This window comes from Mesoplodon mirus (assembly GCF_964341445.2).
Source record: "Mesoplodon mirus genome assembly, chromosome: 4".
In the NCBI taxonomy this organism is placed as follows: domain Eukaryota; kingdom Metazoa; phylum Chordata; class Mammalia; order Artiodactyla; family Ziphiidae; genus Mesoplodon; species Mesoplodon mirus.
Genome location: NC_138979.1, coordinates 161,939,474 through 161,959,493, shown reverse-complemented (window position 1 = coordinate 161,959,493; position 20,020 = coordinate 161,939,474). Strand labels below are relative to the sequence as shown.

General features: G+C 49.3%; 1 protein-coding gene across 2 annotated transcripts in view; it reads left to right on the top strand.

Moving 5' to 3' along the window:
• Positions 1-19,437, top strand: part of TGFB3 (transforming growth factor beta 3) — a 28,067-nt gene extending 8,630 nt beyond the window's left edge. For both annotated transcript variants that reach the window (XM_082617961.1, XM_082617962.1), the window contains exons 3-8: positions 7,109-7,272; positions 7,564-7,693; positions 12,924-13,031; positions 14,785-14,953; positions 17,137-17,290; positions 18,230-19,437. In XM_082617961.1, coding sequence (XP_082474087.1) covers positions 7,109-7,272; positions 7,564-7,693; positions 12,924-13,031; positions 14,785-14,953; positions 17,137-17,290; positions 18,230-18,388 — 884 coding nt within the window. In that variant the 3' untranslated portion in view covers positions 18,389-19,437. The remainder of the gene's footprint in view (positions 1-7,108; positions 7,273-7,563; positions 7,694-12,923; positions 13,032-14,784; positions 14,954-17,136; positions 17,291-18,229) is intronic.
• The last annotated feature ends 583 nt before the right edge of the window (positions 19,438-20,020 follow it).

Below are 20,020 nucleotides of genomic sequence, written 5' to 3'. Positions count from 1 at the left end.
TGCTGTGGCACGTGTGGTCAGATAGGTGCGTGTGGGTGCCATGAAGGGGCAGGGCTGGCTCTCTCATTAGAGAGGCCGTGTGGTTCCACGAGCTGGAGACCTCGGTCTTCTCCCTGCTTTTCACACCTCATTGTGACACGTCTCACGTTCTGTTTTTCCAGTTCTGGGGAAGAAGAGTATACCTGCCCCAAATTATTGTCTGTCCAGCTTTTTGAGGCCCAGGCAAGGGACAGCTTCTCGCTGTCTAGGCCCTTCAGTCCACACCATGCCTGTGACCCATGTGAGCTGTGTGCGTGAGGGAAGGGGATGCGCCTCTGTTCACGTGGCTGTGTGCTTTAAAGCGATGTGTAGTCTGGTTTCGTACGGTACACAGATTCATGGGTGCAAAATGGGCGTCTTCCGGGCCCGTGGACACGGGGAAAGCAGGGATGTGGCTCTGGATGTGTAGATGACGGCTGGCAGCCCTTTTGTGTCTGCGTGTCAGGGGAAGAGTGGGTGGGAGGTGTGGCTGTGGATACAGAGGGGACGTGTGTCTGGGAGTGTGTCTTCCCAGGAAGCTCCTGTCTGTGCCGAGAAGCTGGGAGGCTTCTGGGTGAGACGTCTGTGTGTGTTTGTACACGTGTGGAAGTCATGTGTGTTTACTGAACGGGGATTTAAAAAACCTCAATACAACAGAGAGAGATTTGGCAGATGCTGAGAAACTGACAGCCCAGGAAGGAGGAATGTGAGCCACTCACAGGCCAGGGACTCTGGGAATAGCTCTGTTTGCTTTTCCTACCAGCAGGTGTCCTCGACGCCCAGGCTACCTCAGCCTTGGCTCACCTGAGAGGTGGGCAGTGCCCAGAGTGGGGGGTGGGAGAATGGGATGGAACAGGCAAGGTGAGGGTGGTCAGCGGGGGTACCGCAGGGGCTGAAAGGAACCTGGCTAGAGAGAAGGAGGAGTGGGCAGCCGATGGATGGACCAGCTCTGGCAGAAGGGGCCAGAGGCCTCACCGGGAGCTGGCCCATGCCAGGCCCAGGAGCCTGTGGTTGCTGGTGAGGGGGTCCCACTCCGGCTTCCTGTGGCTGCCTTAGGAGGTGGCTCCCGTGTGGGGTGGTGGCCGGAGAGTGAAGCAGAGCTAGTGCTCCCTGCCCAGGGTTCTCTAGGTGAGGCTGACTCAGGGTCCTCAGGGGCCTATGGTTCCCAGAGGCACCAGCAGCTGAATGGCTGAACCCCCAACCCCCTGGGCACCCACAAAAGCAGGACATAGTGGCCAAACATCGGAGAAGGGTGGAAAGCTGACACCTGCGGGAGAGGTGTGAGGAGAGTCCAGGGCAAGAGGAACGGACTCGGGTCTTAAGGATCCGGGCCAGGAGGAGGAGTCCCGGGAAGAGGGATCTATGTCACCGGGGCCCGCCCCGCCTGGAATCTCAAGCTGAGAACAAATGAGCCAGAGAGATGCAAGGGCACCCAGGTGCCAGTGGACATGTGTGCAGAGACTCAGAGTACAATTAGTGGACAGCCCTGGGGACACCCAGGACAGGGCTGCACAGATGCTGGGCAGCTCCGGGCTGCAGCACCAGGACCTTCCTTGAAACTGCAGTAGGTGAGGGTGGCCCTGGAGCCACAGAGCCATGATCAGGCAGGAAGAAACCTGGCACAGTGGGCAGGATGCGACTTGAGATATCATGAAGGGTCCGGGGCCCCGTGGGACACGGGTGATGCCAGTGAGCCTTGCAGGTGCAAACAGGAAGCAGGCCCAGACTCTGCAGCTGTTGGAGGTGACACAGAGGCTGAGCAGACGCAGGCCTGGCCTGCCCTCCGGCTGGTCAGGTGTTGAGCCAGCCCCAGAGAGACAGACGCACAAGGCACACTAATTATAAAGAGGCAGTGGGCAGATGCCAACGTTTAACAGATGCTGAGAGGGAGCAGAGAGCCACCCTCCAAGGTTGGGGCGAGGGAAGCCTAGTGTCTAGAACTCCTGAGGGTGGGCCGGGGTCTGTGGGTGGGGCACTGGTAGGACCTGAGTGCCAGAGCTCCTGCTGCCGAGGTGATGAGATCACATTTCATCACTCCCAGCCCCTTCCGGTACCCAGTGGTCAGGCTCTCAGAGGGAAGTGACAGCAGGAGCTGGGGCAAGGAGACAAGGGTGCCTGGAGTGCAAAGTGCAAGAAGGACTAACTTCCAGTGGCGTAGGAGAAAGGGCATCAAGGTGAGAGCAAAGAGGATAAGACCCGTTCTCTGGCTCTGCCCTGTCAGATGGGTACCCCGATTTCCCTACTTTCCAGATAAGGAGACTGCAACATGCATCAATTAAGTGATTTGCCCCAAAAGAACCAGGGCTGTAACCTAGACATCCTCCCTACAGAATGCATGCTGTTAAACAATAATGCAAAGCATAAAATACGCATTGTATGTCCCACCTTTAACCTTTGGGCTCCAAGAGAACTTTGGTTTATGATATGAATGAATCACATGTTGGACCAAGCAGGTGGGCATAGGAGCTATAACTGTATGTTAGTAACCCTGGTGGCAGATTGCTTAGGGATCACTGGGTGTGCTCTTTCTTAGCTCTGCCTATTTTTACGGCCTGGAGATTCATACTGCTACATTCTCCCAAATTCAACAAAAGCGTTTTCATTATCTGCTTAAGAATCTCAAGCAGGTTAAGCAACTACACCATGTGGAATTGAGCTAGTCACATCTCTGACCCTCAGTTTCCTCATCTGTAAAGTTAGAGATAATCTCTAAGCTCCCTTCCAGCTGGAACAATTCTATGTATACATCTGGGATGATTCAACAGGTCTCTGCTGGGGAGTGAAGGCAAGACTCATATATATCTTATTCCTATATGATTCTCCAGGATTTTGCTACGGGAAGTGGGTAGAGGCTTCCTCTGACCCACGTGGTGGGGAAGCACACAGCTTTTTCAGTTCTTTTGTCATCCTTGTTATCAAGATATTACCAGTGTAGGTGCTGTTTTAACTTCTGGCTTGTAATTATCTGTGTCTGGCAGGAGACTCTTGTTTTCATCCGAGGTCTGACGCTAAGACAACCAGAGAACCCAGAGTTCACGAGCAAAGAGAAAACGATACTTTAGCGTTTCTTTTCTGGATGCTACTTTTAGATCTTGTTCATTCTGAAAATTACAAGATGTTTCTTATTGAAAGAATTTATTTGATCTAAGTGCCAATACTCTCTGCACGCTAGGTCAGTGTTTCTCCAAGTGTGGACTAGAGGCTAGGTCAATGTGAAAAATGTGCATTCCCAGGTCCTAGCCTACCCTTACAGAATCAGAATCTCTGGGGGTGTCGTCATGAAGTATCTGTATTTTTAACAAGCTCCGTATTGATTTTTAAGTTCACTGACGCTTAAGACTCAGTGAACAAGGGCAAAACCTTTCCTTAGAAGGCCTGCAAACACAAGAGCCCACAGAGCCCAGGCCGCTGATGCAAATGATCTAGAGGAAAGGCTGCAGCACAGGGACCATGACAAACTGCACAGGACACTTGGCTTCAGAGTCATGGAGAGAATAGGGTGTATGGGGAGACTGGTGGCAGGGGGACTTGGAACTGCCCATGTCCCATTAAAAGAGGGCACCCACCGCTCAGCTCCTGCCAATTTTTGCATTGGGGAATATGGGTCCAGCATGACTAGATCTTAACTGCCTCCCAGAAGAGCAGAAAACCTTTCTGTGAAATTTCCCAACTTTTAACCTGGGCTTAAAATGTTCATGGGCTTCTAATTCAAAATTTTACAAAACAATGCATTGGCCAGACAATATTTTAACGGGTTAACATTTAAAGGGTAACCTATTTAAAGGCTGAATCCTTAAAGCTGTGGTTTATCAGAACATCTGGATGCCATGGTACCCTTTGCAGAACACTATAAACTGTGGTTCTCAATCCTGGCTACATATTAGAATCATCTGGAGATCTTAAAAAAAAAAAAAAAAAAAAAAGCTCTGGACCCACCCATACTCCAGTGAGGTAGTCAGAATCTCTGGGGAGTAGGTCCAGGCATCATCTGTTTTTAAAGCTCTCCAGGTGATTCTAAGGAACAGCTAGGGTAGAGCAGCACTGCCACACTGATATATGTAGTGCCATCATTGGAACCAGAAGTAATTTTACTAGCAGAAATGATGAACACAAGCAGAAGTACATCTAGGAGCCCAGGTGTCTGAAAGCATTAAAAAATGCCCGGTCTAAACATGGTCAGCTGTTTCCAGATTTTTCCATGAATATCCTGAATAGCCATGAATATTCTTTGCTGATTTTTCTCTCCCTATAGTAAAAAGGAGAAAATGGCACCCATTAATATATATACTTTGTGTGCAATAGAAAAAGTTGGTCATAATTTAATTTGAAAAGGTGGACCTCCTAGGCCAGCTCTCAATAACACTAGTGTTCTGCGAAGCATGGCTTAATCACAAAACTGGGAAGTGGTTTTTGACTGGAGCATAAGTTGGCACTCTAGCCCCATGTCATGGAATCCTGCTACAGTTTGTTGGTGAAATCATCCCTCCACTAAATGAACTCTGAGGTCTCCTCCAACTTCCAGAGTCTTTGCTTCAGTAAATGAGGTCAGAAGACCTGGGTTCAAATCCCACCTCTGCCACCTGCTATGTGAGTGATCTCGGAAGAGTGATTTAACTTTCCTGATACTTACTCTTCTCATTTGTAAAATGATAAATTGTACTTATTCTCATTCTCCTCAAGGATTGTTAGAGGGTCAGATGAGTTAATAGAAGTTCTATGAAATGTAAGATAGTGTTATTACATTTAGTTTATTTATTTATTTATACTCTGGCTCATTCCACAAATTATTTAAAGTGTCGTTAGTATTCAGTGGATTTAATTGTCAAGAAGATTATGTTTACATTTTATTTTCTCTCCTATACAGTTCTTTTAAAATCACTAATGATCGTGTCTGAGCTTTGCTTGCTAGTGTCAGTTTGCTTGTGTCAACTAATTCATGTGTGACCCTGGCCAAGACCCCTATGGGCATGAATTTGTCTGAAGTGGGTTGCATTAGATGACCCCTAATGTCCCTTCTGAGTCTGTTAGAAATCTGTAGATCCCAGGGATAAAATATGACCTTTCCCATCCCCTTGAAATCTCCTTGAAATTCCCACCAAGAGGAGTCTAGCTTGGGGAACAGATATCTGATTGATGGGCTGGAAGAAACAGGAGGAAGGGTGACGAGGGTGTCCTGAAGACACTCTTGCCTCATCACCCCCCGTCCCCTGGCTCCCCACTGTCTTGCCCCCAGTCTGACTCTCCTCGCTGGCATGGGCCATTTTCTGTTCCCCTTTTCCTTTTTATAGCAACACACACACAGTGCACTGACATATCTTTTATTCCCTCTTTCAACAGTTACTGGAGGTACTAGTCTAACTGAAGCCATATTGATGACAGCTCCTCTGAGACCCAAGTATGTCAGTACTTGAGAAGGTTTCCCTTCCAAGGAGCTTACCCATGTCCAGAGGGTTACAGACTTGCAAACTCAAAAATTAAACTGCCATCATGATCCCTCTTTCTGGTTTTATCCGAAATGGTTTAGGGAATAGTTGGCAGTATTCGTTCTTTCAAAGCCAGTTATTAATCAGGGCTTCATTAGCTAGCGTTCACACATTTGTTTTCCCAACATCTGTTCCATTAATTTTCTAAGAACCAGTGTCAGACCCACCAGATGGCAATTTCCAGAAACACTCACTCATCCTTTCCTACAGCTCAGTAGCGCATGTGCTTGTGTCCAGGCCTCTGATCCTCCCGCCCTGTCCACGACTTCCTAAACCACCCCTGGGGTGATTATGGGCTTGTTCCAGCCATGTTCATTATGTGTGGAATCTGGGTCTCTGGGCTTGAATTTCAAGTTCTGGCTATTGTTACCATTTGTGTAGAAAGTTTTTCTCTGGGTGTTAATGCTGCTCAGACCTTGAGGTTGTAAAGAAATGACAGGATCTTCCTGTCTCCTTTATCTGGCCGAGGGGGTGGGAAAGAGCATGTGCGGCCTTCTGTCTTGTGGATGGAGGTTCAGAGGCCAGCAGGGTGACAGAGGCTGGCATAGCGTGTGCTGTCAGGGAGAGTAACCCTTAGAGAGACAGGAGCCAATGGTGATAGACCGGCTCAGTCTGAAGAAACATCTGGGGGGTCTGCCAGGCTCCAGATGTGGGCTCCTTGTCACACCAGTGCTGTCTCATTAGATCCAGAGTGTCACTTTCTATGACCCCCTACTGTTAATGATATAAAATCCAACCCCTCGGTCTGACGTTTCAGCCTCCCCGCAGGTGGACCCCAGTCTACTGTCTTGACCTTGTCCCACGGGCTCCAGCCTGGCTGCTTCAGGTCCCTCTTACTCACGTGCGTTTGCCCCCCTCCCTGCCTGTGCTTCCAGCAGTGCTTTCATGTAAAATTCTTTCCTCTGCATCCTTAGACCCTTTCCCCCTGCAGGACCCAGATCAAATAATCACCCAGATTAAATAATCACCACTTCCACGAAGTGCTCTCAACCCTCTCCCTCCTCTGACCTGTTTGCAGCAACTCCTAGGCTTCTCCAAAGGCCCTCAGCACTTTCCCTCTGGTCCTGTTGTCTGGTCCATGTACTAACAGCCTCCCCTGGATATTAATCTCCTTGAAGGCGGGGGCCCTGTCTCTTCCTTTTTGCTTCCCAGTGTTAGCCTGTGCTTGGCACATAGTATTTGTTCAATGCATGTCTGATGAATGAATGAATGCCTGAATGAACAAACGCATGAATGAATCAACTAGCTAACAACGATTAAACTGCTAGAGGAAATTGCTGATATCACTGGAGAATCTGTGTTTTCTAAAAGAGTAGGAAAGCAGGTTGGAGAGCCTGCCAGAGTGGGGATGGCGAGGTGAGGCGTTGGAGGGGCCAGTTGTTAGTGCCACCGTCCTGGGGCTCCATGTCCTGCTTCTCCATCAGGCCTGTGTGTGATTCCAGGGCCACCCCGGATCTTCCTTGGGTTTCCACCTTTAGGGCTGAGGCCTCAATCTTCTAGAGAGGTCACAGGTGGAACCCTGGCCCCTTGGTGAGGGTCCGCTGGCAGCACACTGTCCCCGTGGGTCTCGCTCATGCTGTGCCTCCCCCCACTGCCCTGCCTCCTAGATGACCTGGCCGTCTGTCCCAAAGGGATCACCTCCAAGATTTTCCGCTTCAACGTGTCCTCAGTGGAGAAAAATGAAACCAACCTGTTCCGAGCGGAATTCCGGGTCTTGCGGATGCCCAACCCCAGCTCCAAGCGCAGCGAGCAGAGGATTGAGCTCTTCCAGGTGAGCCCCCTCCCAGGACAGACAGCACTCAGGCGGGAAAGCTGGTTCCTTGGCCAGATCGGGCCTCCACGCTGCTCAGAGTTCAGCAGACCTGGGTGTGAATCCTACCTTCTCTGAGCCTTAGTTTCTGTATCTGTGTCTGTCGTTAAGAGGATTAAGACTTAACGGAGGAACTCAAAGGAACATTTAAGAAGCTTAGTTTGCTCTTGCAGCCCCTCTCCGTCCTCCTGCCTCATGACACGCGGGTGCCCCGTCCTGGCCTCGGGACTTATTCCTTCCTCTGTCCTGTAGATCCTCCAGCCGGATGAGCACATAGCCAAGCAGCGCTATCTCGATGGCAAGAATCTGCCCACGCGGGGCGCTGCGGAGTGGCTGTCTTTCGACGTCACAGACACTGTGCGTGAATGGCTCTTACGAAGAGGTAGGTGGACGCAGGATGAGCACTTTGGAAGGAACCTCAGGTCTCTTGGTCCTTCATGACACAGAGGGAAGAGGACAGAACTGGGGGAGACACAGATCTGGGTTCAAAGCCTAGCTTGGCCATTGCCTTGTTGTGTGTCCTTTATTCGTTCGCTCAACTGATAGTGACTAAGTGCTCACTCTGAGCCAGGCCCCGGGGATCCAGCAGTGAACCAGACAGGTGAGGTCCCAGATCTCATAGGGCTTTTGGCGGGAGAGACACATAGTAAACAAATAAACATATTGATGAATAAGACTTTTATATATACTATAGTGATAAGTACCAGGAAGAACAGAAAGAGGGCAAAGCGAGAATGACTGGGTGGGGTCCAACATCAGATGCTCAGGGAGTCTCTGTGAAGAAGGAATTTGTGCACTGAGATCTGAGGAACAAGAAAGAGGCAGTCTGTGAAGGTCAGGATGAAGGACGTGCTAAGCAAAACCAGTGAGAAGCAGCAGGAGCAAAACCAGGTGTGGCTGCAGCAGAGTGAGCTGGGGGGTCGGAGAGGAGCTGGAGCCATACGATGTAGGACCTGTAAGGCCACGGTCAGGTGTCAGGACTTATTCCAAGTGTGATGAGACGTCCTGGGTGGGTTACAGCAGGGCTGGGGAAGTGGGGGTGAGGCGATTTGGTTTACGTCTTTCAAAGACTCTCTGGTTGTCATGAGGTCAAGGCAAGAAGTTAGGGGCCGTTGCAGCAGCTCATGTGAGAGCAACATGGGCTTCGTCCAGGGCGGTAGCCGTGTGTATGGAGATGATGCCGATTTGTTCTCTATTTTGGAGGTAGAGCCAATAGGACTGACTGGTGATTAGATATGGGGTGAGAGGACACCAGAGGAGTCTAGATGACTGAAGATTTTGGGCTGAACACCCACGTGGTAACACTTATTGAAATAGGGAGGCTGGGAGAAGAGCAGGTTTGGGGGCAGGTTCCATTTTGGCCGATTAAGTTTGAAAGGCCTGGCAGTCATCCAAGTAGAGATGTCCAATAGGCGTATCAAACTTCACGTGTCCCAAATCTCTCACCCACTCGCTCTGCTTCCTCACCTGGAAAATAGGTAATGGTGTCTTCCCTTCATGCCTCACAGAGCTATTTTAAGGATCCATTGTAGTTAAGAGAACTTCCAAGGTTTCGGCCCCTTATGGGAGAGTAAGCTTTTATTAGGTCAGATGAGAAGATGGAGGCCCAGAGAAGTTAAGTGGCTGGACCAGGGTCCTCCAGCCTGGATTAGAACTTGAGTCTCCTGATGGACAGTGATGGTGCCTCATGGCATCACGCTCTGCTAGTTCTTCCCTTCTCTGCTTGGTGGTACTGCCTGGTCCGGTGCTCAGTGGGTTGAGGGTATCTAAGGTGGTCCTGTCTGTTCCTTGTATCCCTCTTGTGAAGAATTTTCTATTCTCATCAGCTGCTGGGGAGCCACAGTCCATCCATCCACGTACTGATACCCAGAGTCCCTTGGGCAGGTGGGCCCTTCCTTGTCCTCAGTGTTTTAGGAAATTAGGGGTTGAAGCTCTAAGGCAGAGATCACAAACTGGTTGGCCTACCAATATATATTTTTTTACAACTTTATTGGAGTATAATTGCTTCACAATGGTGTATTAGTTTCTGCTTTATAACAAAGTGAATCAGTTATACATAGACATCTGTTCCCATATCCCTTCCCTCTTGCGTCTCCCACCAATATTGTTTTAATTTAACTAGTGGTCAACAGTTTTTGTTTTAAAGTCAGGAGGTTTCACATAAAACCTAGACTTCTGGCTTTTCTTGACAAATGGGAAGATTTCCTGGTAACAATCCGTCAGAGGTGAGTAGGGCCACCTCTTGAGGCAGGGCGTGCATTCTTCACGTCACCACAGGCCCCGTCATTCCCCAGGGTTCCCCAGGAGTGCGGCTGGCAGCCCCCATTCAACGTGATACACTGGCTCGCTTTGCTCACTTACATAACCTGCTGGGCTCTGTAGGCATCCGAGGGTGCAGGTCCCCATCTGAGGGGCACAACCTGGTGGCTGAGTTGGCAGATAGGGGGCTGGAGGTCCTGCCTCAGCTCCAAGGGTACTGGCATTTCCCTCCTATCTCCCTGACTGAGCACGAAGGCAAAAACCTGGGAGAACCCATGTGCACCAGCTGACGGCAGCACTGTGGGAATTCTGACTCAACTCTGCCTAGAGCCCGACATGGCTACAGAGAGGAGAGGCTGGGGAAATGAATCTCTCAGCTTCCCTGTCTGATTTTGATCAGCTCCACCTGGATTTCTTTGAAGCCCTGGGCACTTGAAGGAGTTCTTATTTTCACAGCTGCAGAACTCAATGAGAAGTTTGCACTGAGAATGATTTCCATCCTCCTTGAGACATCAAAAAGATAATTTCGTAATAAAACCTATGGGTTCCCCACCCACCGTCCCCACCGCTGCCAATTCTGAGGTTAGTTCTTCTCTGGAACCTTCAGTTCCCGCTCTGGCAGATGCTGCCCACCCCTCGCACAGGGGAGTCATACACAGACCTTTACTTCTGCACAGATCCTGAGTCTCTTGAGGGTTCTTGGCCCCAAACAAGGCAGTAAATGGACTCCAAATGGAGCAGTTGGCGGTGTGGACTGTGAGGAAACTGAGTCCCATATACAGTCCTGTATTAGTTCAGCAAACATCTAAGAGCCTACTGTGCACCGGTTCTCAGGCTGCCTTCTGGGCCCAGAGCCGGCTGGAGCCCTCTCCAGGGGTGTGGGCCCAGGTCTTCACACCCCTGTGCTATTGTTCCACACAGTCTGTGGCTCCCCTGTGTGCAGAGCCTGGCCTCCCCAAGCAGGCCAGGCAGGGAACGCGCCCAGCACCATGGCTCAGGACAGGGGGCACACTGGGAATACACAGCCGTTTTGTATCTCAGTGACTGTGTGGGCAACTACCTTGATGGGCCCGACTGGTCCCTCTTTGGTCCCTCTTTGTCTCTAACAATTAGGGGTGTGGCTCTGATATCAGGCTGCCTGTGTTTGAATCTTGGTTCTACCACTTACTGGTTGGATACCTCGGTCAAGATATTTAATTTCCCTAAGCCTCAGTGTCCTCATCTGTATAATGTGGGGAGGGGGTAATAATAGCTCCTGCTTTGTAGGATTAGTATGGAGATTACATACATGAGTTAATGCACACATAGTCTTAGAGCCGTGCGTGACATGTAGCAACACTCAACAAATGTTGGTGATTGATTATCGTCATCATTCTCTGAGCCCTCTACCTAGACAGAGCCTGTTAGCCAAGCCAGGCACCATCACACACTCACTACCTGCACCCTAACCCTAACTCTCCCCAGCACATCTGTCTGTGTCTTGACTTTCTAACTCACAGACTCATAGGACTTGTCCACTCTAGGTCTCTCCCGGACTACTTAAACCCTTCTGGGTAATAGGAAGTGTACTATGTTTTATGTAGCCTGTTTCAGCTACTCTAGCTCCTTCTTTCAGCCGCCTTAAACCAGAAAGAGGACACTCCATATACATCCCTCTCTATTCACTTCTTGTTCTCCAGCTGGGGCTCAGCTTCCTTGTTATATTGGCCCCTCCCCAGCCCACCAAAGCTAACCTGGGACAGAAATCTTCAAGCTCAGCAGGTGTCAGTGTGTCCCACAGGCTGCCCTGATTGGGGTGGAACAAACGAAGCTGGGATCTAGAGTTTATGGAAGAAGGGATTGGGCTGGTTTTTAACCAGTAGAACTGGGACATCCAGGTCTGCCTAATGCTGACTGGAATCTCTGGGCTTGGGCCATTCTGCGCGTGAGAAGGATGCTGAGGCAGCCTGGGCTCTGGGGTTTTCCCTGCTGACATCAGATTTCTGGAAGACCCCAGGTTGGCCCCAAGGCTGGATGCTCACACAGAACTAGGGTGACCTCTGAGAGCAGGGCATCAATCAGATCCCTGAGGTGCTGACCCTGACTTCAGAGGTCATGCTCCCACGACCTCTCCCATACCTGACCATAGCTGGCTGCTGCCCCGGATCAAGAGAGCTTCCCCGATTGAGTCTTATCCACCAGGACTGACATGATATCAGACTACCTGGTTTCCCTGCACAAAACGACTGGGTTCAAATTTTTCATTCCTTATTCTTCCTTTTTTTCCTTCCACTTAATGCAACCCCTTTTACTAGTTTCCTTGCTTTCCCAATTGTAGTTACCAAAATACCCGATCCCACAGCCAATAGGAGAAAGGGCCAGAGCTGGCCTTTTTGCCCCACAACATCAGCCACCAAACCCTGGTGCCTCCAGGTTTCCTCACACTTGTTTTCTCCGAGCTCATGCCATCTGGACCCTCGGCCATGGCCCTCTGCCTTCTCTTCCGGCCTGTTCTCTAATTTCACAACCGTCTTCCTGGCTGTCCCTTAGTGAGCCATCCACAGCCCCGCTGGATACATTTACAACTCCCCCGTTAAGCTGAACAAGGATTGCCAAAGAAGAAACTCTTGACCTCATCATGTCCTTGTTCCTTAAGGAAAATATAGCCAAGCGTAACTGAGATTTGCATCTTATCTCCTCTGGAATCTACCTCTCTCTCTCTGTCTACAATTGTGGCCCTGGTAGAAATGGTGGCCTCTTCCACGTTGACTGATTCTGCTGCTTGCTTGCCGGAGACCTTGCTCTAGCCTTGCTTTCCGAATTTTAATCCTAGAGCTCAGCCTGTGCCCCTTCCTCCCATCTTGTGGCCTTTTGAATCACAGCCTCTCTACCCCACAGTTCTTCAGTTTTCCGCTTTCCCTGGTCTCTTCCAGGCACTCTGCCTCTCTCCTCCGTCCTTTCACAGCTAGAATATCTCCTCTCTCAACCGACGTGTAGGGGGTGTGACTGGTTTTCTCCTTCTTTCCTGTACCCTCATCCTTTTGCCCCCTAGTGGGCTGGTGACATTTTTTTTTTTTCCTAAACCATTCTTTGAAAATAGATGACTATTAAAATTTTCCTTCCTGGTGCCCACTAGTTTATGCCTCTATTTGGTTGTTTGTAGCACAACAGAAATATGTGGAATGTGGCAGCATGAGCGTGAAGGTCTGCTATAGCCTTGGCAGCACTTTCTGTCACCTGTGAGCCTCAGTCTAACTCAGTTCCTATGGCTGCCTGTGGCGGCAGAGGCCCTGGCTCTTCTGTGTGTGACTGGTGGGTACCCTTCTTCATCACACAAACTGCTTTTCTCACCATTGCTGTGTCTTATTTTGCAGAATCCAACTTAGGTCTGGAAATCAGCATTCACTGTCCATGTCACACCTTTCAGCCCAATGGGGATATCCTGGAAAACATTCAAGAGGTGATGGAAATCAAATTCAAAGGTAACAAAATGGATGTGTATGGTAGAATGGGTCAGGGAGTTAATGAAGCAAGACGTAACAGGAAACCCCTACCAGACCCCAAGGAAAGGAACCAAATGAGCTCCCTCACGGAGACGGCCAACTGCTTTGTACTTGAGGGATTCTGCTTTGTCCCAAAAGCCAGAACTCTCTATTCTATAGAGAATACATTAGCATCTGGAAGACAGTGTTATGCTAGTAAGAGCCGTGAAATCATGTAGACAAACTGGTCCACTTCTCTGAGCTCAGGCAGCAAACTGGGGATGACAGTACCTCTTTCACCAGGTTGTCATGAAATCAAATGAGATAACGAATGTAAAATAGAGTGCATGGATGCTCAGCAAATAATAGTTGTCTTTGCTTTCCCTAAAAGAAATAAACCTTGGTGGCTGTGAATATGAGCACTCCAACTATTGGGCTTTCCAGATGTTGCCGAGCCCACCCGATTCGACATCCGGGTTTGAACGACTGCTTTGGGCCTCAGGGTATTTGCACTGAGGGCAATAGTTGAGAGTCATTTCTGGTTTTCCAGTATGTTTCCAAGGCACTCAGCCTAGACAATCTCTGGATTCCAGGAAGTACTATTTTCCTTTCTAAGCTCTGTTGTGGGTGACTGAGGCACACCTGAGGCCAGGAGGTTTGTCAAGATCAAACCAACCAATTCAAAGCCTGAGGTCAGAGGCGTGTCTGGAAAAAGGTACAGGCCTCTCTTGACTCCCAGCCCTGGGCAGTCCTTTGACCCTTCATGGGCCTTATTTCAGAGCCTTATTTTTTTAAAAGCACATCATTTGACATCCTAATCTAGGAAACTCAGAGCTCAAAAGACCCTGGAGTCCCTACCTACAGCCCGGGTTGGGTTGAAATCCTCCCACTTCACTAATCGTTATCTTGTTCATGAAGATTTTCAGAAAAAGAAGTTTGAGGTCCAGCTTCCCATTTATCTTCCAGTCCCAGTGCCCCTGCATGAGGTCCAAGTCCCTCCTGTGCCCATGCAAATTCATCTCCTCACGTTCCTGTCCCTGGTGGAGATGGACAACAGCCAGCAGCTGGCCGTCACAAAATAGATCTTCTTTTACTTGAGACTCTTTCTAATTCAGTTTTCAGTCTTTGCAGATGAAACGGCAGGTTTCCTTTCCGGTTTGTCTGCTAAGCTGTTTACCATACACTTCGTGGTCTTATCTGAGTTTTATAGAGAAAACACTTTTGAAACCATAAGTGCAATGCGAATGTTAACAATTATTCATTCTTGTTCTTCTGGCTCCCATTCAAACTGTCTTAAACTGTGACACCTGAAATCATAGGTAAGACTTCTGTGCTATTTTTGACCAATTCAGATTATAAGAGGAAACTCATATCCCAAGCTCTAAGTCTCAGAATCTAAACTGTCAGCTCAAGAAAATGTGTTAGAGCCGCCTAGTGACAATGATGCTTCATGAGTCCCTGTGGATTCCCTAGGAAGCATCTCGGGAAGGGCTCTCTGCCCTCTGAAGGATGTATGCACAGGAGTCATGAGGGGGTCTGACCAGGGGCCTCTTGGCGCGTCCCTAGATACCGGTTCCTCCACCCAGTCTTCCCCTTCCTGCAGCTGGATGTTAGCATGAAGCTGCATCTCACCCACCCCTTCCTTGTAGACCCCACTGTCCCTCCTCCTGAACGGTGGGGGGATGAGATGAGAAAGCAGCAGCCACCCTGCCTTCCCTAGACAGGAGACCGTCATCTTCCTTCCCTTCCACAGGTGTGGACAGTGAGGATGATCCAGGCAGAGGAGATCTGGGGCGACTGAAGAAGAAAAAGGAACACAGCCCTCATTTAATCCTCATGATGATTCCCCCAGACCGGCTGGACAACCCAGGCCAGGGAGGTCAGAGGAAGAAGCGGGCCCTGGACACCAATTACTGCTTCCGGTAAGCCTGGGCTCATGCAGGACCCACAGACTCCTGAGACATGCCTTCTCTGTGTGTCAGGCCCCAGGCCTAAGCCACCCCCAACTGAGGGTCCCTGATGCTCTTCACAAACATCTCCCAGGAATGGAGATTTAGAACCTCTTACAAATCTTTTTCTGGGAGCCCCACTGTTTTCCCCACAGCCCAGCCCTGTAAGGGCCTGGACAAAGTAGAGGAGGAGGAGAGAGTTGCTAAAACGGTTTGGATTAGAGGCTTGGCCTCTCCATGGTTTTCATGCTTTAAAATACTTGTAGGGTATGTTTGTGTGGCAGGGAGATTAATGCAGAGATTTCCATTAAAGAAGGGCTCAGTTCCCTGTGAAGGGTCCAAGGATGCTACTGGATGAGGTAAAACAGGACAGTCTCCATTTGCAGTGGGGAATGTGAGCTAGGGACATTATGAACTAATTTGGAAATAGTTGGGTAGCCACTGTAAAGAGATTAAAAAATAGCATCTTATTTAGGAATACTTTAGTTTCTCATTTATAAGGGAGGGGGATTAAAAAAGCACAAACAGCAATTACTGAAAGGTAGAAAATGACCACATCCATGAGAAGGTCTGAAAGATAAAGTGCTTTAAGGAATCTGGAACAAGGAGCTCATCTACGGATGCAGGAAAGGTTTCTGAAGGGTGTGGAATTTGAGCTGAGTCTTCAAGGCTGAGTGAGGCTTGAGTATGTAGGGATATGGGAGGAGGAAGCACTTTGGGTAGAGGAAGGCGCACGAATGGGTCAGTTTGGCTGGAGAGGAGGATGCCCGAATGGAGCTGGGGAGGATGAACTGGGAAATCTTTAGATCTAAAGCCATGTCTTCTGAGGAACAATGGAATGGACCAGGGATGTTGAGCTTGAGGAACAGAAGGTATAGGAAAGGCAGTGTGGTTGCCTCCAACTGAAGGCTGGCATGTACATTTGTTCTGTGTGGCTCTCAATCAGTTAGGAATGGATGTTCTTGGCTGCAAGTGACAGTGGCTTAAACCACAGGGGATTTCCTGTTCATAAGAAGCATGTAGCAGCAGGCCCAAGGTTGGTCTGGCTGCTTACTTATGCCATTGAGGACACTCTCCAGTCTGCCATGCTCAGTATGTTGGCTTTTCATCCCCTTGCTTATGGTCACATAGCAAGACTGCTAGAGCTCCAGGTATCCTGTCCATGCTCAAGACAAGAGGAGGGAAGGAGGTAACCAGCAGCCTTCCTCTTCCATCTGTGACTTATAAAGAATCAAATACCTTTGCCAGAATTTGCCCTCGCCCACTGCATACTTCTGCTTATGTCTGATTGGTCATTGCTGGGTTACATGACAATCCCTACCTGCAAGGGAGGCCAGGAAAACAAGTATCTGGTGTTCCAGACTGTAATGGGTGGTGGCAAGAGAGAAGGCAGGGTAAGAATGGCTCTTGAGTAGAAAAATGAGTAGAAAAATGAGAATGTCTGCCACGGTTTACCCTCGGAACCCACAAGAAGCCAGCTTTTGGCCAATAGTTGCCTTTGGAAGTAGCAAGTTCTAGGTCTCAGCAGGTACTGAAGTACAGGCCAGATGCCCACTTGGCAAGGGGTATTGCCAAATGGATTTCTGCAGGCAACGGAATTGAAGTGGCCTGATAATCACATTTCGGGTAATCTAGGAATCATGAATCTAATAGAAGGATATGTCTCGTTTTGATTCAATAGCCTCTAGACTTAGACTAAGCAGTTATTTACTATAGTACGTAAGTGCATAAGCTTAGCGTTTATTTCTGGTTGGGTGCACATTAGGCAGGTAACAATAAAACCAACCTCAACAAAGTTGAGTTTGCTAGTAACATTCAGTGCTTGGTTTTATGTGGAACACTTCAAGTCTTTGTTTTGATTCATGCTGTAAAAGGGGCATGGCCACTTTTGCCTTTTCTCTTCTTCATACATTATCTATGTATGTATATATCTACGCCTACTATGTCCTTGGGACTCTGGTCTTCAACAGAGGAAAATGCCTTTATAGTTAGTACAGCTCAATGCACTTGAACCTGGGATTCCACTGATTAGAGCCACCTCTTATGATGACCAGGAAGGACTCCAATGCAAATATGAGGGCTATTTGTGAAGTTTTTTATGTTGGTGATTTCCTTTTAGGTTGATTTTTAAATAATTTTCATTGTCGTTGTTGTAGCAATCTGGAGGAGAACTGCTGTGTGCGCCCTCTCTACATTGACTTCCGACAGGATCTGGGCTGGAAATGGGTCCATGAACCTAAGGGCTACTACGCCAACTTCTGCTCAGGCCCGTGCCCATACCTCCGCAGCGCAGACACTACCCACAGCTCAGTATGGAACAGGGTCATGCCGCGTGGGGGGGGTGGGGCTAAGCCAAGTAGGCCACTTGTTAAAAAGGATGCATGAAGGGCTGCATGTTGAACGAGCGGATGATGATCTGGGGTGTAAAATCCCTTTGGTGACGGTTCCGATCTTGGCACCCTGGCCCAACTCTAGGGGGCCACATTCTACCCTTTAAAATTCCTTCCCTAGTTTCACCCAGACTTTTAAGTTGCTTTGTCTATTTGCTTTTGTACTATGGAAATTAATTACTGTCACATGCCACCCCCTATGTCAGAGATGCACACGGCTGGCAAGGAATATTGGGGCCGAAAGGCCTCTACCGTTGGATAAAGAACTCTAATAATTCTGGCCTCTTGAATGTAGAAAAGTTATTTTAAAAGACAATGTAAAGCACACAGAAGAAGACTATACGAAACAAAGGGAAAGAGAGGGAAGTCCAGCACCGAACCTAGCTTGTCTTTCCCTCAAGAGGAAGGCAAGACAGGGCAGTAACTTGTGAAGCGTATTTCCTCAGAGCTCCTTGTTTCTGCATCCTGTCTGGGGCCCTATACTCTGGCACTGAGTAAATGGCACAAGGCAATGTTTAGTGAGAATGGTTCTCACCGAAGTGACCAGTTACGGCTAGGAGGAACCAACACAGGGGTGTTTCTTCACAACCAAGAGAATTTCATGATCAATTCCAAGTCCCCCAGTTATGGGGGTTATGCTTAAGCCGGTAACGCTCAAACGCCATGTGCTGCATCCCGCGTGGATGAACAGTAACCCGCCACTCACCCGAACTGGGATCCACCAGTTCCTCTGAAGTAGCACCAGTGGCCCATTTACCACGTGCTCAGTCTCTGGAGCAGCCCCTAGACCTTGTAGAGTCCCTGGGCCCCTGGCCTGAGGTTCGGCTTTCCAACCTCTCAATGATGCCTCCCTCCCCAGGTGCTGGGACTGTACAACACCCTGAACCCTGAAGCCTCGGCCTCCCCTTGCTGCGTACCCCAGGACTTGGAGCCCCTGACCATCCTGTACTATGTCGGGAGGACCGCCAAGGTGGAGCAGCTCTCGAACATGGTGGTGAAGTCCTGCAAGTGCAGCTGAGGCCCGCCTGCTACAGAGAGAGAGGAGGGACTGCCACTGCCTGCCTGCCTGCTCCTTGGGAAACACAAAAGCGATGGACCTCACCTTGAGGCCTGGCCACAACCTTCAGCTCCAGGCAGATGGCTGAGACGGGGGTTCCCTTTTGGAACATTTCTCTTTCTTGCTGGTTCTGAGAATCACTGTAGTAAAGAAAGTGTGGGTTTGATTAGGGGAAGGTTGAACTCTTCAGAACACAGATTTTCTGTGTCACAGACAGAGGTGGTGGGGACAGAGGAAGAGGGATGGCAAGTCGACACGTCGCAGGGCCAAGGGATTTGGGATACCCTAGGGAGGAGGAAGGGCAGAGAATGGCCGGGGGGCCAGACTGGAAGACACTTGGAGCTGAGGTCAGATTGCTCATCCATCGCTGCCCCACGTCTGCTCGAGGGGACCTGGATTACGTCATACAAGGCAAGTGTTTGTCTTCAGGCAGGTTCCCAAGACAAAGTCCCAGAATTGTATCCCATACTTACCTGGGATTATGGACAAATCTGTTAGTTTTGCAAATTGTCCCCTGGACGTCAATCAGCATCAAGGGTCATTACGGGGTTGGGGTGGGGGGGCGGACTCCAGGTAATGCAGTTCCTGGGCCCTATGGACATGCTGAACTCAGAAGCAGAGGGTGGGAATTAACCCTCTCTGGTCTGCCCCCTGGGTTCCTCCTCTCGCCTTCTTCCTAGATCGTATTTCTCCTTGGACATTTGGCTAGACACCTTCCAGGTCAGGGCGCACATATCTGGATTCTGGGTCTCTGCAGCCTTTGGGCATTATGGGTTTCCCCTCCTGACCCCCCGAGACCTTGTGCTCATCTGGTGTCCCTGGAAGCAGGTGCTACAACGTGTGAGGCGTGCGGGGAAGTTGCACAAGTGCCACACAATGACTTGGCCCCAGACGCACAGACTGAGGTATAAAGACAAATACAAATATTACTCTCAAAATCTTTGTATAAATAAATATTTTTGGGGAATCTTGGATCATTTCATTTTCTGGAAGATTGTTTCTAAACAATAAAAGCCTTATTCTAAGGTGTAAGTCTGACTCAATAAGTGTCCTTAATTACCCTCTTCTTAATTCCATGTTCACATCTAACGATCAGAGGTAACTGGAATCGGGGGCTGAAAATCTCAAACATCGAAACATCGCTGACCGTGAATTCCCCTGACAGTGACACACTGCACCGCCTTCTGCCATCTGAGAGGGCTGCACTACTGTGTGTGTTCCCTTCCGTCTTGGATACATTATCCTCAGACACACCGAGGCAGTGGCTCAGATGTGCAGAAAGCATATGGATTTGACCTCCATTTAGTTGTGGGCAAAGTCACTTGGGGTGATTTCACATATGGAAATGTGTCGGTTTGTACATTCACTATAAATTCAGTTGAGAATTAGAGAAACTGTCTGTGGCAAATGGCCTGAGAATATGAGGCTAATTCTGTTACCAGGTTGAGCCTAAAAGAGCTCACCAGGGACTCCTTTTCAGAGGATGGGCCTCTTGTCAGGGATTTGGGAATGGGGGAGGGCACGAAAAGCGCAATCCCATAGTTCTCTCATGAGGTCATGGATGCCAGAGCAATGCAGAATTCCATTGTGGTT